Raw genomic sequence first — 19868 nt, 5'->3', positions numbered from 1 at the left:
ATTAAAAAATATAATTTTTTTAATAAGATAAAAATATCACGTTATTGATAACTTAAGAAACATATCAAATTTGATTGAATTGTATAATTTTAGACATTTCAAAGACTTATTACATTTTTTTAGTTGAATAACGCAATTACACTTTTATGTATAGTTCGGTGGCTAATTTGAACATTTTTCAAAAAAAAAAAAAAATAAGTAAAGATGGAAAGATAGAAAAGGTGATGGGTCATATGGAAATAAGTAATCTTTTTGGGGCCATGAGAAGGCAGAAGTGCTAGGGGAAGCTTGGCCTTCTATTTCTCTCTCGCCAGATTTCTGTAGTAAATACTCCGTGGCTCCGTGCGTCACAACGGTAGTTAGGGTTTTCCCAGATCTGAATCAAAGCGCAAAAGTCAGCAAGTTTCTCCCTCCAACCCTTTTTCCGTTTGGGTTTTAGCATTGGACTTTTTCAAGATTCAAGAACTGGGGTTTTGGGGAGCAATATAAGCCGAGGGTAATCCGAGCTGCCAATGCAATTTGGATATAAATTGGAGAAGTTTTCGGTGAATTTTCTGATACCGGAAAAGCTGAGCTACTTTGAGCGTACAACTCCCATTCACCTTCATCATCATCATCAATAATGTCTTGGGCTAGTGCGGAGGACATTTATCTCTCTACCTCTCTTGCCAATTATCTTGACAGTCAGTTCTCCCTTTCCCTCCGTTGAATTTGAGTTTGATTAGCATTAATGTGTATAAAGTTATAGCCTTTCGCGTTCGGGATATGGATTTTACTGCACTGTATCGATGATTCTTGAAAAGTTTATTGCTTGATGTTTGGTATATGGTAGTGATTGCTCAATGTCTTTTGTGTATTCTTTAAAGTTTAGAACTGTAGTTGAGCTTTGACCTAATTTTTCAATAATTTTTATCATGGGCTAATAAGATTTTACTTTCTGGACTTCTTGTCATAAGAACTGGATTTGGAGTTAACTTAGGTTTGAGGTTGTAGTATGGTGGTACTTTTTTTTGAGTGACTAGGAAACCGGCAACCACTAAGGTGTGCACGGAGTAAATCCCGCGGAGCCGCCTTGTTACCCTAGCTAGCAAAGGACCTCTCCTTGAGGTAAACCAGTCTAGGTTGCCCATAGTTGATCGGCTCAAACCAAGAAGGCCAATAGGCTGTTCCCGAACTTGTAACTTTGTGATTATTAAGTCAACAATCTGACCAACTGGGCTAGGGTTGCCCCCCGGTATCTTGGTACTTTGTTAATGATGATAGCAGAGATATAGTATGGATGGATTTTCTTCTATGGAAAAAAAGTTTGTGAATGTTCCTTTGACATTAATTAAGTTCGGTCATGTTTATTTGTTGTTTGCTTGGTGGAAAATTATATTTAAAGTTACCTATATTCCTTTGTTGTTTGTGTCGCACGTTGTTTGATTTATATCATAATTAGATTAGATATAGGATGCGCTCTTTCCATGGCCATAACAAACTTAGTTAAACTAGCCATTGTTTTTACTTGAATTTGATGTTATCCTGTATGTGATCTTGACCATCACCACTTATCGTCTTTGACAGAGAAAATTCTTGTGTTGTTACGAGATGGTCGAAAGCTTTTGGGGATACTTCGCTCTTTTGACCAATTTGGTACATTTCTTTTCTTTCACCCACAATATTTTTGACTGAAATACTTGGCAAATTGACGGTATTCCCCCTGTACTTTTTAGCCAATGCTGTTCTTGAAGGAGCTTGTGAACGTCTTATTGTTGGTGATATCTATTGTGACATGCCGTTAGGATTATATGTAATCCGTGGAGAAAATGTCGTCTTGATTGGTGAGCTGGTATGTTATTGTATCTTTTTTGGCTTTAGTTCTATATTTCTTCAGCTCCATTGTTTATGCAAACTTCTTACATAAAGAAAGTTCTTATGTGATTGTTCAGGATTTGGATAAGGACGAACTTCCGCCACATATGACCCGCGTTTCAGTACCAGAGATACGAAGGGTATGGTACCGCCAAATTGCTACTCCAGTCTATAATCTGTGCACTTATTAGCCAAAAATTATCTTTAGAACATCAATATTTTGATGTAGTGACCATGCTTTCGTGTTCTTATTTCGATGTAGGCGCAAAAAGCAGAAAGGGAGGCATCGGATCTCAAAGGCACAATGCGAAAGAGGATGGAATTCCTCGATATGGACTGAGATATATTTTGCAGCGATGTCAGGTTCCTCTGCTCTTGTACTTGCCTCCCGCAACTATTTTATCGCGGTTGCCTGCCGGGTGGGCACAAAAATGTAACTAGGACCCGAAGATGGTCAAACATTGCCCCCCGGAGTTCCCTTTATTCATCGTTTTTATACATCATTGTAAAATTCACAATACATACATTCTTGTTTCTAGATTTGCAATCATATTTCGCGCATTCTTGCTCATAATGGTTCTGGAGATATATGATCAAAATGAAAGATAAAAGGTACTAAAAATATTAGCCGCCTTATGAATTTGTGCTTTTATACAGTTTTTATGAATGTGTGTTTTTATACAGTTTATATAATCGAATGAGAGCCAAACAAGACTAAAAATATTGGGAGAAGAAGATTATTGTGTAATATTTATTACTTTCTCTTTGTATTGTTTCTGAAACGTATTTGGTCAAACCATTTATTTTCATTGTTAAATTTAGGCATTGCTTGACTAGATTAAATGAAAGAAAGAAATAATCATTTTATTTCAAAGAAATATACTGCTCTGCCGTTATTAAGATTAATAAGTTTCATTCAATTTTCATTTTTGTTAAGATGATATTGAACTTATTTTGCAAATAAGTTTTTATGTTGTCAATGTCATATGATCCAAGGTTGACATTGAAAACCTATTCCCTTGTGTGATTATCCAACACTATTAGTCTTGATATTTTTATATGAAAAATAAATAAATTTTGATTTACTAAACACATATAATATTTTATAAATTAAAAATAGTTTTTTTTTTTTTTAAAAAAAAAAAAGAAAAAGAAGAAGATATTTTTCTCATGAGTTATAGTGATATGTTTATTTCTCTCATTAATTATAAATGTATTTACTTTTTTCTCTTCAGTTATTCTCAAATTGATTATTTTTTATCAAAATTCGTTAATTAAAAGATGAGAACTTTTTTGTTAATATTATCTAAATGTTTCAATATCATCGTTCATTTGACTCAAACACATAAAATAAATAAGATAATTTTTCCAATTTTCATTTCTTAATCCTAATTGTATACCCAAAAACGATAATTTTGTATGTTTGAGTTAAAAGAACAATGATATTGAAGGATTTAAATTATATTCTTAGAAAATAAACTCTTATTTTTTTAGTATTATGGATGCCTTTCATAAATAGTTAATAGATTTAAGTATTGAGAAAAGAAATAAATGTATCAAAAATTGATGAGAAAATTAATTTATATCACCCTAACTTAAGAATAAAAAATGTTATTAACTAGTATATAATGTGATACTCTTTGTGTTTCATTAAGTTAATAAAGTATATTTGAACAGATACTACAATGTATTAGAGTTACTAACATTTAAAAAAAAAAAAAAACTAAATATTAAAAAGATTGAAAACATTTTTTTAACTAACCTCGTTTAGTCGTTTGTCACTTACTCACTTTAGTCACCAGCAGTCCAGTGTTCTCTCTTCCCTCACCACTCGCGAGATCTCTCTCACTCTCTCTCTCTCTCCTTCTCTCTCCGTCGGTCGGTGTTGTGCAGCCAAAGCTTTGTGTACAAGCAGATCCACCGAGTTGGACTCAGCTCCGGCAATGTCGCGGTCTTCGTCGACGAAGCCAATCAGAGCTACTTCACTGCTGACGCTACTTTGCGTATTTCTGCTTCGGTACTCGGAAGCTTCAGTACATGACTACACAGGCGAGAAATTCGCGGGCAAAGGCAATGCATTCGTGGTCTATGGAGGCAGCGAAGGCATTTACTCTTCCGTTCCCAACCGCAACGAGTCTTCTCCTCTATCTTCCAACGGCGATGCTTTCGTTCGGTGATTTTTTCTCGTCTCTCACTGTGTTTTAGCATATAACGTACTTGAGATCTCATCATTGTTTGATCTGATTTGCTTCAAACTTCGTGTTTTTTCGCTGAGTATTATGATCTGCGGAGATCTTATGAACGTTAGAAAATCGTGTTTGATAGTAGATGCAGAACTCAGAAGCAATGAGCTTTTAGTTGCTATGTGGTTAGCTACTGCTCGTTTGTGATTGTAAAAATTAAATTAAATTAAATTAGTTTATGTTTGATTAAGTGATTGATAGGTTAGAATATGTGAAGTTTTATGGGGCCTTTTACATAACAGGGACTAAATGTAGTGATTCTAAAATCAATGACTAAATTATTTTGCATATTGCTGATTTGCTGTGCTCTGTGCTGCTTGATTTGACTCCATTACATTGTATACTGAAGCTAGTACTTGATGTAGAAATACAGAGCATATCTTAAGTTACTATGCAGTTTATAGATTGTAGCTTCAAATTAAAATTCTGCACCACATAAAATGGAGTATTTCATTCAGTTTTTATATACTACAGGATTTTTGGATTGTAGCTGCTTTGATTTGTATTTCCTTACTTAATGGTTCTTGAAGTAACTACTAGTGGTTAAGGTTTTGTGTTAAAGTTAGTTTACAACACAAAGTATTGGCTAACCTGCTTTATATAAATACCAGCTTTGAGAAGATTATATTCCGGAGGCCCAGAGAGTTTTCAAATTTCAGCTCGGGGTCCATTTATGCATTAGTTTTTGAGGTGGATGAGAGAGAGATGATTGGGGGCTCAGCTTATGGGGGGCAAAGAGCTGTTTGTTGCACAGCAGATCTTGCCAAACTTGGGGTGTGTAATCAAGGGGAAATCATTCACCGTCCATCTACTGAACATCCTGGTTGGCCTCAGGTGTTTGGTGTCTCATTTGATGTTGATAAGGATGACACTGCACTGGAGCCAAGAGAAATACAAATTACAAAAACTGGAATGTATAATTTGTATTTTATTCATTGTGATCTGAATCTTAAGGAAGTTGTTGTTGAAGGAAAAACCATATGGAAAAACCCTACTGGTTACCTACCTGGTAGAATGGCACCACTCATGAACTTCTTTGGGCTCATGTCTCTTGCATTCGTGTTACTTGGTGTCTTTTGGTTTTCACAGTATGCGAGATTCTGGAGAGAAGTTCTAACTTTACAAAATTGTATTACTCTAGTAATAACATTGGGCATGTGTGAGATGGCCTTGTGGTATTTTGATTATCTTGAGTTTAATGAAACAGGAGTCAGACCAACTGGGATCACTGTGTGGGCTGTCACCTTTGGCACTGTGAAGCGCACTATTTCACGTTTAATCATTCTGATGGTTTCTATGGGTTATGGTGTTGTCAGACCTACCCTAGGTGGTATTACATCTAAAGTTCTTATGCTCGGAGGAACTTTCTTTATAGCATCTGAGGTGCTTGAGATAGTAGAAAATGTTGGTGCAATAAGTGATCTATCGGGAAAGGCGAGATTGTTTTTTGTACTTCCTGTCGCATTTTTGGATGCTTTCTTCATCCTTTGGATATTCAGTGCTCTCTCTTCAACATTAAATAAGCTTCAGGTACATGACATCTGTGTATACATATTCATTGCTCATTTTATATTTGCATTAATGGGTACTCATATAGTCATATGCCTTAACCTTGGGGGGGGGGGGTGGGGGGGGGGGGGGTTGAGTGGAAGGGACTCATCCATCCTTTACCAAAGGTCAAGGGTTCGATCCTTGGCTTTGGGCATGGAGTAGCCTTAAATCTCCAGGCCAGCTGTCCCACCCAAAAGAGGTGCCTACAATTCAGTGAGGGGATTAGTCACTATGTCCGACGGTGGAAACCATGTTTACACCCAAAAAAAAAAAATATAGTCATATGCCTACATAATTTGTTAACTGCACTGAGATGGATATTTATTGATATTTGTGACAATCTGTGCTTGATGAATGAGCTCTTGTTCAATTTTACCTGCAGTTGGGAAATGGGGTATTACTATTTACTATAATTCATTTTATCATAAAAGGAAATTAACTTATATATTTTTTACATACTATGATGTAACAGGCTAGAAGATTGACAGCAAAGTTAGACATTTACCGCAAGTTCACAAATGCATTGGCAGTAGCTGTTATTGTATCTATTGGTTGGATATGCTATGAGGTAATAATACTTGTAGAAATTTGATGCATGCTGCATTGTAATTCATATATATATATATATATATATATATATATATATATATATATATATATATACACACACACACAAGTCACTGTTGGTTTCGTTCTGAACCTGAAATCTCTGGTATGATTTGAAACTGTAACTATGATATCACGAAACTGAATCCAAGTCTATAACAATTAGCTCATGTAAAACTTTCAACTTTAAAATTAAATCCAAACTCACTGAGCAAAAAATTACTAAAATACTATTTCTTTGAACACTTTATAGTTGATATAAATTATGCTCTGGTAGAAAGCGACTGGTTCTTTTTGTGAAGTGAGGTTGAATTCAAAGATTATCTAAAACAAAAACTCTGAGGAGCTCCTTTATGGACAGCATGATGGGCATTTGCATATTCTGTTTTTGTGCAATTATCTGTGTCATTTATTATTTGTATTGGAAATATAATTTCTAATCTGTTTATGAAAAAAAGGTAGATAGTCAGCTGCTTCTCCCAAAGTCATATGTTAATGGTGTAACTTTATTATGCAGATTTACTTTAAGTCCACTGATGTCTACAATGAGCGATGGAAAAATGCATGGATCATCCCTGCTTTCTGGCATGTTTTGTCTTTCTCTCTTCTCTGTGTCATCTGTGCCCTTTGGGCACCATCACAGAGCTCAACAAGGTAAATATCATCTTTCACATCCTTAATATACATTTATTAATGACAATTGCATTTTCTGCCTGATACTTGAACATCAAATGCTAAATATGATGTGATGGGACAGCTAAGACCGTGTAGTCTAACAGTATAAGCCATTAAGCCTCAGACTCTATGTAGAAGGTCTCTAGTTCAACTTGCATTCCCCTAAATAAAATAAAAAATCGAGGACATTTTTACCATGCATCAAGAAGGATTAAAGCATGGTTTCCAGTTCTCTCAATGTGATACTGGTTTTCTATGATTATCAATCATCCAAATTTCGTTGCTTCTTCAGAACAAAGAAATTTGGCAGGGCTTTACCCTTACAATAGCCATAATTCTCAAACGACTCATACAATGCTTTAAATTCCAAAACTCACTGGTCTATTCATTTGACAGGTACGCTTATTCAGGGGATGGTAGTGAAGATTTTGACAAGGACGACACTCTGACACTCATAAAGCCTTCACCTCTGCCCTCAAAGGAAGTACGAACTCCATCTGAAGTAAAACAAGCGCTGGGTGACAGCGGGAATGGTGATGTGGAAGAGGACAAGACGGAGTAAAGCAAAACGCGTCAATTTTGTATAGTCTTACAAGCAGAGGTGAGGTGGGATGAGTTTGAATGTATTAGAATCCGTGTATGTTGCTAGTTTCTTGTTTGTTGTACCTTCTAGTTCTATTTTATCTTTGTCTCACATATTTGTATTATTACAATTCGTGGACTCATAGGAAAAATAGCTTAATGTTATGGTTATGATGTCCGTGTCTGCGATGGGAACAAATAATATATCTGCAGATACTCTTTTCCTTCTTTAGTATACCAGAACTCTTTCTTTTCAAAGCTCGTGCCCTTGACTTTTTTTTTTAATATTTAATTTTCAATGGCAGATGGAACATCGATAACTGAGATTTTGTACATTCTTCTGTTTGAAGTTTAACCCCAATTTGATTTGATGTATATATTATTAAAAAGAAAAAAGAAAAAGAATAAAAGAACAATGATAGTTACACTCGGGCACTCGGTGCCATACCTCAATCATTGAAGGAAGGTTTATTTTTAATATATTAAATATTATTTTTTGAAAGTTATTTTTAGGTTTATTATCTAAAATAAATTTCTCATTACATTAAAAATAAATTTTTAGTATCTTAAAAATGAATAATTGTCAGTAATTTATATAGCAATGTAAATTAGTCACATTTTTTTTGGATGACAAGAAAAATCCCACAACTCTTTTGGATATAGGTAAATCCCATGTTATGATCCAAATCGATAAAAGATCACAAGTAAACTAACCTAGATAACCCATAGCCGACCCTTTTTCCCTTTATTTTTTTAATGGTGCATTCTTATTTCCCTGCTTATTCGATTAATAATATGGTGGATGGTGCATTCTTATTTCCCTGCTTATTCGATTAATAATATGGTGGAGCAAATATCATCTTTTATGCTATAAAGCCTGCGGCTGAAACTGCTGACAATGAAAATTAAGCACCACCTTCCCAGAGTTCATAAATATACTTCATACAAGGATGACCAAAAGAGAAGCAAGGAAAAACAAAAGAAGAATTGATCTAGGCCAGGGTAAAGTATATTTTACAAAAGCAGAGTACTTCACAACATTTTGTTTCACCCCACCCAGGAAATTTCTGTCAATTGGATAGAGAGAAGCGCCCAGAAAGGCGAAAAAGGAAGCGCCGGGGCGAGACAAACTTTAAACTACAACTTCTCTACTGAAGAGAAGCAATCACACATCCAGAGCCTTTCTTCACAGTACATGTAATGCTGAAACCTATAGTCACATTTCAAGACATTTAAATCATCATGAACATATTTCACCAAAGCTCGGGCATGTAAACAGCACTGAACTGAAGTATATACTAGACACGGCTTGAGTACTTCTAATTTACAAGTTACAACTGTAAAACCCCAATGTGGAATGCCACTTTGTTCAACCCTTGAATTCATATTCAACAAGTCAACCCCAGACAGCCAGCCCTATGGAACGTTCCATAATAGGGTTGACCTCTACTTCAAGAGCCTTGGAAGTCGGCAGTCAAACTTTACGACTCAAACTTCACCTAGACAAGTATTGCGACTAACAAAAGACCATTGGAGTTACTAGTCAATACGTGATAGTCAAAAAGCATTGGCTTTCAAATTGCCACATTCAAAGTTCTATAAAGAAAATAGAACCATTTCATCATGACATTATTGTTCATTTTGAAGCAAACATTCTAGGAGTCATCAAACTTATCTGGTAATCAAGTCTATTAATGAAACATGATGATTAGTTAAAAAATTTCAAAAAGTGAAACCAATACAACAATTTTTATATGACCATAAAAAAAACAAAACAAATTTAAACATGGAAAAGGTACAACACTGTGCTTACATGGCTAGGAGGATTCGGGCAGGGGAGCAGAAGCTATGCTGGAGACTTATTATGGCTTGTCTTGAATCTTGATCTTCTCTGTTTTGAAGTAGATTAAATAAGCAACCCCTTTAAACTATCTGGGAACTCAACTAAGAGTCTGATTGACAACCAGATGCCCCGTCTCCTGCATACTCCACAAAGAATCAAAGAATTGGCCTAGATTCTAATTCATAAAAACTTACACCAATCCCCTTAGTGAGGTGCCCTCCTCAAGTGCTGAGACACTGGGTTTCCCTCGAAGAAATCAAGGACTGCATTCTCAAGGTCCTCGACCGAGTACTTAATGTAATTTTCTGGGTGCCTTCCACTCTCAATATGACTCCTAAACCGTCCAAGGAAAGATCTATAAGCAGGGATCAACCTCTCAGACATGGAAATTCGTAGCTCTTCACGAAGCTGAGTATCTGGTATCAACCATGTAGACTGTGTTCGGTGAACCTCTTCAAACATAGCATTGAAGCTCTTAAACCTCTCTCTCAAGGCAGTCTTTGACACCCCGGATGAGAAGCTGCCAACATGCAACCCCTCATCTCTCAAACAATACAAAACCCTCACCCAAGTCGACCTCTGGTAATTAGTAGCTGCTTGCCTGAACTTCCCAGTTAACTTCCTCAAATAATCATCCCCAATCATCTCCCTTAGCTCGGGTGAGCCCTTAATCTTCTGAACAATATAATGAACATTATTCATCATGAACAAATGTGCCAAGGAAGCATCTTTGTAGTGCTTAGACTTCGCATCTAAGTTGAACTGTAAGATCACAATTATCCAAATTAAATGAAGCGCCAAAGGGGTCTGCCCCTCTACCTCGGTGAAATCCATATCTGGTGTATTAGGGTCACTCGAATATCTTGACCCCGTTGAAGGATTCGAAACAATCAATTCAACCAAAGTCTGTTTGTAATCAGAGATCAAACTGATGTAATTCATCACATACCTAGTCAATGGATGAATAGTTCCTCCTGGGACAGCAACTCTTGAAGGCTCACGAAGCACTGCATTTTCAAATTCAGACAATATCCCTCTCACTGCCTCTCCTAACCTAGACAATATCTCAGCTGCCTGAACCCTAAAGGACTCTGAGGATTTTGATTCAAACACTATTTCTATATCAGGCAATAAATCTGATAAAGCATCATGAAGATCCAAAATCTTAAACAATTTCTCCGGTGATCGCCGGCTAATACTAATAGCTTCGGCGAAATTAAAAAGCTGAATAGCCGGACCTTTGATAGTCTCCATAAAGCAAGCATCGTCAGTTGCGGTGCCTAAACCCTCGAAGATTTGCTCGCAGAGCTTCTTCTCACTGGCGAAGAGTATCCGAACGCACAATTTGGCGGCCCGTATCCATCGTCGGATCTTCGTCTCGAGAGTCTCCCATTCCATCCTCTGGATATCTCCGATGCTCAACTTCTCTATCCCAAGCTTCCTGAAGCTCGCGTCAACCGCCGACTTCCGGACGCTGCCGTACACCTGAACACACTCGCGCAGATATCCGGCGGAAATCATCCGCACGGCGATGCTCCGGAGGTCGTGGATTGCATCCAGCGGCATGAGGTCGATTTCTCGGAAGCTACTCATAGATCGGTAGCTGCTGCTGCTCCTCCGGCTCTCCTCAAGCTCTAGCTCCTTGGTCAACGAGCTTTCTTCCTCAAAGTCAAAGCTCTTGAACTCTTGCTCTCCCAAGCTCATCTCGCTGCTGCTAGTCCTGGGGCTGTAACCGACTCTGGAAGAAGAAGAACTCGACTCGAATAGCGACTCAGCTTCGATCGGACTGGTGTGAGCTATGAGGATGCTACGGAACTCGTCCTCGAGTCGAGCCATGGCGATCTGGATCGCGCTGTTAGCTTTGCCCTGGTCATCCGACAGCGATGCCGACTCCATGGAGCGCTGGATTTCATCGACGGCGCTCAAGTACAGGTCGATCTCCTGTCGGTCTCCGCCGAAGATCATCTTCTCTCTAGCATCTTCCGACGCCGTGGAGTCCCACCGGAGAATTATCTGCTCAGCCGAGTCGTATGCTACGGCGTCGTTTCCAGGTGGCTCCATAATTGGAAATCCGGAACCTAGAATCCAAGATTCAAAGCCCAAAAGATACGAAACTTTTGAGAGAAGAAAGAGATAGATAAGCACAAGCAGAAATAACAAAGAAGATGATGGTGAAGAACAATAAAAAATGGAAGCTTTTTTGAAAATTTTATTGATTTAATTTTTTCTTCAAATTTCTAATAATATCACAGGAACATTAGTCAATAGCACACTCCTTAGACTAACAGTGAAAAAAAACAAAAACAAATATTATTCGTCAAACACCCCAACCAATTAGAAATTTGTTGTATGTTCAATATTTAAGAAATTTGTGAATCAAAAAAAAAAAAATAGTGATTTTTTGTAGAGTTTTTGTGAATCAATTCTTAGAGCATCCACAGTAGTAATTTTTTGTAGAGTTTTTGCAGAATAAAAAATTAAGATAGGATTTTGGAACGAATGAAGCTAAGATCTTTATGGAGTTTGTTTGTTTTTTTTTTGCAAATCAAAATTTTTTCGAACCCCGGCCAATAGGCAAATGACACGCAAGATGTACGTTACACGCACTGTCGCGCCGAGCTGTGATTTTTTGTAGAGTTTTTGCAGAAGAAAAAATTAATATAGGATTTTGGAATGAATGAGGCTAAGATCTTTATGGAGTTCTTTTTTTGCAAATCAAAATTTTTTTGAACACCAGCCAATGACAAATGACACACAAGATGCACGTTACGCGCACTGTCGCGCCGAGCCTTGCGCGTAAAAGGATCTTTTTTTTCCTGTTCAAAAAAAAATTATGTCTATTAACTATTGGTGTTACTCTTATAGGGAAACGTTTTTCTCCCATTCAAGAATCATGAACCCTTCGGTTTAATTGTTCAGAATTGCATTTTTAAAAAAAATATCAAATAAGTTACTAAACTTTAAAAAACATGCAATCGAATCATCAAACAAGTCAAATATGTGTAAATTGTAACTTTTTCTTTTAATGTAATTTGAGTTGAAAATATTTCAATATTTCCTCCCAACAAGTATGGTTGAGGAAATGACGACTCTTAGTACATACTATGTAAGTAATATGTTCGAATTTTACATGAAAAATTAAAAAAAATTAATTCATTTCACATATTTTTCTTATTTAATGATTCGATTGCACATTTTTAAAATTTTGTAACCTAAATGTACAGAAGCAATATAATAAATTCAGTTGCATATTTGATTTTTTTCAATAAAATGTTGCAATTTTGATTCCTAGCTACAAAAAAAAAAAAAAAAAAAAAAAAAAAAAAAAAAAAAAACCACCAAAATCAGGGCATGACAACTTGTCTCGATTCCTAGCTGGAATTGAAATTGTCCGTACGGTATTAATTCCAATTTGATATCCTGCTTGACCATTTTGGTTCAATCCGAACCGTAATCATGTCCATCTCTATTATTTTGTCTAATTTATTTAAGTAATTTTCAGTTAATTCAATTCTTATATTTTAAAATTTAATAAAAATACTAACAAAATTAAAAGTACTCGTTTAACCATTAATATTATAGGTCATACTTGTGTGAGACTGTCTCACGAATTCTTATTCGTGAAACTAGTCGAGTCAATATGAAAATATAATACTTATAGTCTTATACTGAAAAATGTAATACTAATATGGAATAAAGTATTTGTTATTTATAAATAAAAGTGTAATACTTTTGAGAAAAAATGTAATGTTTACATCTCCTCAATCTCTCATCATGCATCCAAAATAAAAAAAAATAAATAAAAAATCGTATCATAATTTAATTATTTACAATTATAATGTAATTATGTGTTGGTATTATAGTGCATGTATATGTATTTATAATCTCGTTTGCTATCTAGTCGTTACAAAAGAGCGAATAGATCATAAACGCATGTCCTCAAGCAATTTGTTCCATAATTCGTGGTTGGTCGGTCAAGTGTCCTGAATAACATTAGATCGAGCGTGTTGATTTTTTATAATATACCCTGTGACCAGTTTTTAAGGTCTTTTGTTTTGCTTTGTTCAGACTTGACTTGCTTATCTATTATCAAATAACATGGGTAAGTAATATTAACTTCAAGTCCTAATATAGATACGAACATAGTTCCATTTTATGTTACATTTTTAGTGAATTTGAATCAACAAAAATAGAATTGATTAGTAATGAATTTTCATTTGTGTAGTTGACCAAATTGGCGTTTGGAAGAGGGCAAGAGACACTCCAATTTGATGCATAGAATGGAAACACGTCTGTAATCTGTTGACATTACTACCTCGCGACAAAAGAAAATTAATATATTTAAATAATTAATTAATAATCTTTATATATGAGATTCAAACTAATTAAATATAATCTCTTCTAATTTAAAATTTAAAAACATAATAAGTTTCCATCAAAGTTATATCCTTCATTTTTGTTCATATTTTTAATGCTAATTATTTTGTACATTGTGCTTTTAGAGTTGTACTATATAATTTTTTGGACAAAAATACCTTTACCGTTATAACTTCCGTTATCTTTTTCATTACTTTTACCATGCACATGCATCTATCATATCTTTTCTTATATTCTTTAATGATAACAATATTTGTAAAACATTATATATTCATTATATATTGAATTAATATAATATAAATAAATTTTATTTTACTTAAATTTTAATTAGTAAAAATTTGTTAATTATTTTTAAAAATATAAATATTGAGCATATATTTTTACGCATAAAAGACTAGTATTTAAATAAATAAATAAATAAATAAAAAAGATACGGAGTATTAATTTGGTTAAATATGCTTTGACAAAATAATTTTTTTAAATACTCATAATTCTTTACAATATAATATTTGTTCTATATATTTTCAAACATTTTCAATCTAAAAAATATAAGCAGCCATTATCAAGGTTAAAACCTAGAAGCACTCAATTTGAAATGGTATCCAGTATCACATCTGGTAATTGACATGTGTTCACAAAGCATAAACAAATGGCGAGTAAACATTTGTATCAACCTAACATAATGAAATAACTATTAACTGTATTCAAAAAAAAAATAAAAATATTAACTTATTTTTCCTCATTATGGATCAATGATGAAATAGTGAAATACCACAAATCCACAATCATTCAAACAACATTACAAATTTAAATTATAGAATATATATACAAATATAAAATAATGAATTAATGATTAATGAATCACATAATCAATGGATGGACGATGCTTCAACGGAATCGACGCCGTCAACCGGCGGATGACGGACGACGAACGAAGCTTTGCGGCTGACATTTTTTTTTTTTTTTTTTTTTTTTGTATCGCTATTAAAATGTACCTATGAAATTAACCAATTTGATTGACGTGAGTTACTGTGTACTTTCATCCCTCCCACAGAGAGAAAGTATATTGATATATAGACTAATATAAATATATTTGCATAAACATGCAAGCTTACCCCGTAAAAAGTGTGGATTAATTTCATATGTCCATTTGGTTGATCAATGGCTATAAACTAAAGAAAAATTGAGAAAAAATTGAGATACTTTCGTAATTATACACTGCATTGTATAACGCTTGATAGTGTATACACAAATAATTAATATTGCATACACTTGTGCACTATTATTGATTTTGAATGGACTGTCAGAGTGTCAAAGATAATGTATTACTACATATTTCTCTTAATTTTTCAATTATTGATTATCTTAAATGAAAACATGAGATTAATATGTACTTTTTATCAGAAGCATATTGTTACGTGTACTTGACCCTATATATACCACAGATTTATTAGCCACCTCATTCACGCTAAAGTTAAGGTGGAGATTCACGTGCGTGCATGCATGCTTGCACGTATACAAAATCACATAAATTGAGAACACTTGGAGAATCTAATTAAATGCATTTTTTTAATATGTGATTTTAAAAAATGAGATTAGCTGATTAACACCACATATAATACACTATTATTAATTACAACTAGGTAGGATTATAAATTAATGTGTCCCCTCCTAATTAATGCATCTTTTTATTAGTGTATAAGAGCTGTTTATTAGCTGGCAAAACCGTACGTATGTAATATATAGTAGCAAAAGAAAATTAGCAAAACTTTTTTCAAAAAATAAAAAATAAAAAAAAATTAGCAAAACCAGTTAAGTGGAATTTAAAATTTTGTTGTTACCAAACTAATTGTCCAATCAATTGATAAGTTATTGTATTGTTTCAAAAATTTAAGTTCATTGGATAAAATTTGTAACAAATGTCAAATTTGAAAATGTTAACAAAGTTGAGAGATTAAACGTGATAATGTCACAATAGTCATGACATTAAGCATTCATCATTTGAAAATGCCGTCCAAGGACAGTTGACAGTTCATAACCTTCAGGTAACTATTTGTGAGTACTGCTCGAACTACTATTTGTGGGTACTGCACGAACTACTATTCGGAGTACTATTCTGAAAGATTTAATTCCGACTCTTTGAAATTAATTGTGAACTAATTTCAAATTTTAATTTTTAGAATTAAATTCCAGGTTAATGGGTTGAAGGTTACATATCGAAAATTATTTCAGGTATTAATATCATTGTTTAATGCTATTTAATCATTCTCCTCTTATAAAAACAAGGTGTTTGGGCAGAATTGTTTTAGCTGCTGATTTGAGAACCTCAAAATTTTATTTTGTTTTCTCTCTCAACATTTTCTTACGAAAAACACTGGCAACACTTCCATAAAAGTATGAAGTGCTCAATTTGTGTTCTAGTTTGCTGACTTTTTCGTTTGAGTGCTCAAACGTTAAACCGTAATTCGCTTTATCTTGGGAGTCGAGAATAACACTACAAAGCTCCTAGCACCCTTGGGAGGTAGCGAATTGATTTTAAATAAAGTTTGTGTTATATATATATATATATATATATATATATATATATATATATATATATATATATAGGGTCCCATTCACATGCAAACACTATTAAAATACAAACCTGTGGACAATCATGAGCCACCAGATTAGATTAGATTAGTGGTTGGGATGGAACATGGAAAAATAGGCGCCAGTTTAAGACTGAATATGAAAAGGACAATTTAGACAAACCAAGTACAATCCTACTTACCATACAAATCAAACAGTTCTAACATAAGACTAATTTGACTATAACTATCCTACCACTAATACGCCACCCCCCACCCAACGCCACCCACAACCCCGACGCACAACCCCCCGCGCTGAGAAACCACCACTCGGCAACCACCAACTGCAACCGGAAACCATGGACAACACGCACACAGCATTCCCAGGTAAGCATCCGAAACACATATATGGGTACCTTAGAACACACCGTGCTTACTGATCGAAGAGTATGTGCAAAACTGAAATTGTGAATCTAGCGTCATTACTGTGCGATTTTTTTACAAACTGAGTGATTGAAAATTATGTGCGTCATTGTTGTCTGCCAATGGGGGGAATAGATTACAGAACCAAGCACAAAGCCATATAGGCACACGCACGCATAGCAGATCATATTACTTCAAAGAAACATAATCTTGAGTAGATAACTAGTTGTAGACACATTCATCAAGAAATTTACACACCACCATATGACAGTAGCAAAGACATTGAAATTTTTAAAAAAAAAACCAAGCACACAAAACAGTAATGGGAAGCGCTACACACGCACTGGAGATAAAAACTGTGATCCTGCAATGAGATAGAACCAAGCACAAAACTATATAGGCACATGCACATATAGCGGTTCATATTAGTGACACAATAAAACCATAATCGTGGGTAGATAAATAGATGCACAGACATACATGAAGAAATTAAACAACAACATATGCCTGTAGGAAATACACTGATTACATTCAAAGACACGAGCACACAAAAATGAAGACACGCGCACACAACAGAACCCAATAAAAAAAACCAAAAAAAAAAAAAAACACACACACACAATTACGCACTGCATCACATCATTCATGATTTGACGACCCTGAAATATTTAATTGTTATACTGAATAGGTGCAGACCAATGTGCACACAGCGTACCGCAATGTGAAATGGAAATACACAAAGATGGTTCAAAGTACTGGATACCACCCACAACAAAAGAGAAAACACCGTTCGAAGGACAGCGATTTGAAACAGTTGAAAACGGAATCGAATTCTACGAGGAATATGCTAAGGAGGCCGGATTTGATGTTAGGCATGGAACAAAGCGTAGGAATCGATTCGGGCAAGTGTCAATAAAATACATGCTGTGCTCACGGGAGGGTTACAAGGCCGAACGGAAAGAACCCAATAATAGCTCAAAAGAAAAACAGAGACGGAGGAGAGTGTCAAACAGGATAGGCTGTAAGGCACGTATGGTAATGACGAAGTGTGACGAGGGCGGATATAAAGTACATGCAATCCAGTTGCGACATACCCACTGTCTATGCTCAGATGCGGCCAAACCTTTTTTAAAGATAAATCGGCAACTTGACATCGGCCACAAAACCTTCTTGACGCACTGTGCAAAGGCAAACATCGGTCCCACAAAGGCTTTCAGACTGTTCAAAGAGATGGTGGGCACTTTCACAGATGTAGGGGCAACGTGCATTGACTTCTGCAATTTTAGACGAGACCTATTGGCCTATATATCTGAGGCCGACGCCCAAATGGTGATAGAAGACATGTTTAAAAGAAAAGAGGACAACCCGGACTTCTATTTCGATTTCGACATAGACGAAGAAGCTCAATTAACAAGGTTATTCTGGGCAGACGCGGAATGCCGAAGGAACTACGCATATTATGGAGATGTCATGTCATTCGACGCCACTTACAGCACAAACAGGTATAACTCGTATGAGGTTTAAAATATCCTAATCGCCCACTGTGCATCCGCTCTGTAAACGGTGTGCGCGCAATGGTCTGCACAGGGATAAACGTGCGCGACGCAGAAATTCAGCGTGCGCACCAGCGTCAGATTACACGCAGTGCGCTTAAAACTAATTACACACGTGCTTATAATGCAGGTACAAGTTAGTGTTCGTCCCTTTCACAGGGGTGGATAACCACAAAAGATGCATAACATTTGGGGCAGGGTTGATTTCAAAAGAAGATGTAGAGTCATATGAGTGGCTACTCATGAAGTTCAAGACTGCAATGGAATACACCCCAAGATGTGCTACAACTGACCAAGATCCAGCACTAAAAATAGTTGTCCCACAAATTATGCCAACAACAAGACACAGATTCTGTATGTGGCACATCATGGCAAAAGTTGGGGAAAAGTAGGGGTCACACTGTGGCACACCACAGACTTCAAAAAGGAATTAAATAACACCGTATGGGATGACACATTAACAATAGATGAATTTGAGAGGAAATGGACAACACTAATGAAGGACTACAATCTTGAAGCCCACCGGTGGTTTGCCCAACTCTACGAGGCACGTGCATCATGGATACCTGCTTACTTCAACGACATACTAATGGGAGGACTACTAAGGACCACATCTCGATCAGAATCAGAAAACCACTACTTTGGTAAATTTACAAACCACCACTGCAGCTTGGTAGAATTCATGGCACAATACAACAGTGCAATCGGAGAACAGAGGCACAACCAATCAAAACTCAACGCAGAAAATGAAGGTTCGTACCCTGAAACTAAAACCCCTTTGAGTATTGAGAAACACGCTGCTAGAGTTTACACCGTAAACATATTCTATGAATTCCAAAAAGAGATATGGGATGCCAGTTTCAAATGCCACATCACCGACAAAAATAACATAGGTGATACATGGACTTATCAAGTTGAAGAAACAGGTGGAAAAATTTATGAAGTAACAGAAATCCCAAGCACGGAGCAAATAGAGTGTGCATGCAAGCACTTCAACCGTGTCGGTATACTATGCAAGCATGTGATACAAGTGATGAAGACACGAGGGTATGAAACAATCCCACAAAAGTATATTACCCCACGGTGGACACGAGACGCATGTGCACAGCCATTATACGATGTCCCATGGGCAAAAAGAGCAAAAATTCACAAGACAACCGAAACAACAAAAGTGGCAAATCAACTATGGAATGAATTCTACAGCTGCATGGGATTAGTGAACGGTTGGCCAGACAAGATGGAAAAAATGTTGAAAACATTGCAACAACTCAAGAAAGACCTAGAAAATGAGAGGCAACAAACACAAGAGCACCCACCCAACGAATGTGTGTTTGAAACACTAATCGGATCAAGCAGGCCGAGCGACATACAAATAAAACCCCCCCAAGTTGCAAAGAACAAAGGGAGTGGGAAGAGACTCAAAAGCAACAGAGAGAAAGCCGCCACCAACAACCAGAAGAAAAAAGCAAGAACATGCAATATATGCGATCTCCCCGGGCACAACAGTCGCACCTGCCCAAATAAACTGGCATAAGACGAAGTTTGCAACAGTTCAATTCAACAACCCAAGAAATATTGACATTATGTTTAC

At 35.8% G+C, this 19868-nt stretch overlaps 5 protein-coding genes across 5 annotated transcripts; 4 read left to right on the top strand and 1 right to left on the bottom strand.

Annotated features, from left to right (window-relative positions):
* Positions 1-244: 244 nt before the first annotated feature.
* On the top strand, positions 245-2425 carry LOC109192461 (sm-like protein LSM1B). The gene is made up of 5 exons (XM_019343111.1): positions 245-683; positions 1567-1635; positions 1716-1831; positions 1932-1994; positions 2117-2425. The coding sequence occupies exons 1-5, from the start codon at positions 623-625 to the stop codon at positions 2192-2194; spliced, it is 387 nt and encodes a 128-aa protein (XP_019198656.1). The 5' UTR covers positions 245-622; the 3' UTR covers positions 2195-2425.
* Positions 2426-3639: 1214 nt separating this feature from the next.
* LOC109192459 (transmembrane protein 87A) lies at positions 3640-7769 on the top strand. The gene is made up of 5 exons (XM_019343109.1): positions 3640-4027; positions 4709-5627; positions 6121-6216; positions 6772-6908; positions 7326-7769. Exons 1-5 carry the CDS (start codon positions 3798-3800, stop codon positions 7489-7491), a joined length of 1548 nt encoding a protein of 515 aa, XP_019198654.1. The 5' UTR covers positions 3640-3797; the 3' UTR covers positions 7492-7769.
* A 628-nt stretch (positions 7770-8397) lies between these two features.
* Positions 8398-11560, bottom strand: LOC109192457 (exocyst complex component EXO70B1-like). Its single transcript, XM_019343108.1, has 2 exons — positions 9325-11560; positions 8398-8721 (listed from the first exon to the last, which is right to left on the bottom strand). Exon 1 carries the CDS (start codon positions 11413-11415, stop codon positions 9559-9561), a length of 1857 nt encoding a protein of 618 aa, XP_019198653.1. The 5' UTR covers positions 11416-11560; the 3' UTR covers positions 8398-8721; positions 9325-9558.
* Positions 11561-17450: 5890 nt separating this feature from the next.
* LOC109192300 (protein FAR1-RELATED SEQUENCE 5-like) lies at positions 17451-18669 on the top strand. Its single transcript, XM_019342873.1, has 2 exons — positions 17451-18226; positions 18408-18669. Exons 1-2 carry the CDS (start codon positions 17451-17453, stop codon positions 18667-18669), a joined length of 1038 nt encoding a protein of 345 aa, XP_019198418.1.
* Positions 18670-18773: 104 nt separating this feature from the next.
* LOC109192299 (protein FAR-RED ELONGATED HYPOCOTYL 3-like) lies at positions 18774-19811 on the top strand. The gene has a single exon (XM_019342872.1). The coding sequence runs from the start codon at positions 18774-18776 to the stop codon at positions 19809-19811; it is 1038 nt and encodes a 345-aa protein (XP_019198417.1).
* Positions 19812-19868: the final 57 nt, after the last annotated feature.

The sequence above is a fragment of the Ipomoea nil genome, unplaced genomic scaffold, assembly GCF_001879475.1.
Source record: "Ipomoea nil cultivar Tokyo-kokei standard unplaced genomic scaffold, Asagao_1.1 scaffold1770, whole genome shotgun sequence".
Classification (NCBI taxonomy): Eukaryota; Viridiplantae; Streptophyta; class Magnoliopsida; order Solanales; family Convolvulaceae; genus Ipomoea; species Ipomoea nil.
The sequence above is the reverse complement of the archived record's forward strand: the minus strand, read 5'-3'. Positions and strand labels throughout refer to the sequence as shown.

Bases quoted from the DNA above. Each gene is read 5' to 3' on its own strand.
- LOC109192461 (XM_019343111.1), top strand. From the start codon at position 623: ATGTCTTGGGCTAGTGCGGAGGACATTTATCTCTCTACCTCTCTTGCC. The intron at 684-1,566 runs GTCAGTTCTCCC...CGTCTTTGACAG, and splicing joins TCTTGCCAATTATCTTGACA to AGAAAATTCTTGTGTTGTTA. The intron at 1,995-2,116 runs GTATGGTACCGC...ATTTCGATGTAG, and splicing joins CAGTACCAGAGATACGAAGG to GCGCAAAAAGCAGAAAGGGA.
- LOC109192459 (XM_019343109.1), top strand. From the start codon at position 3,798: ATGTCGCGGTCTTCGTCGACGAAGCCAATCAGAGCTACTTCACTGCTG. The intron at 5,628-6,120 runs GTACATGACATC...ATGATGTAACAG, and splicing joins CAACATTAAATAAGCTTCAG to GCTAGAAGATTGACAGCAAA. The intron at 6,217-6,771 runs GTAATAATACTT...TTTATTATGCAG, and splicing joins TTGGTTGGATATGCTATGAG to ATTTACTTTAAGTCCACTGA.
- LOC109192457 (XM_019343108.1), bottom strand. From the start codon at position 11,415: ATGGAGCCACCTGGAAACGACGCCGTAGCATACGACTCGGCTGAGCAG.
- LOC109192300 (XM_019342873.1), top strand. From the start codon at position 17,451: ATGGAAATACACAAAGATGGTTCAAAGTACTGGATACCACCCACAACA. The intron at 18,227-18,407 runs GTATAACTCGTA...CTTATAATGCAG, and splicing joins GCCACTTACAGCACAAACAG to GTACAAGTTAGTGTTCGTCC.
- LOC109192299 (XM_019342872.1), top strand. From the start codon at position 18,774: ATGAAGGACTACAATCTTGAAGCCCACCGGTGGTTTGCCCAACTCTAC.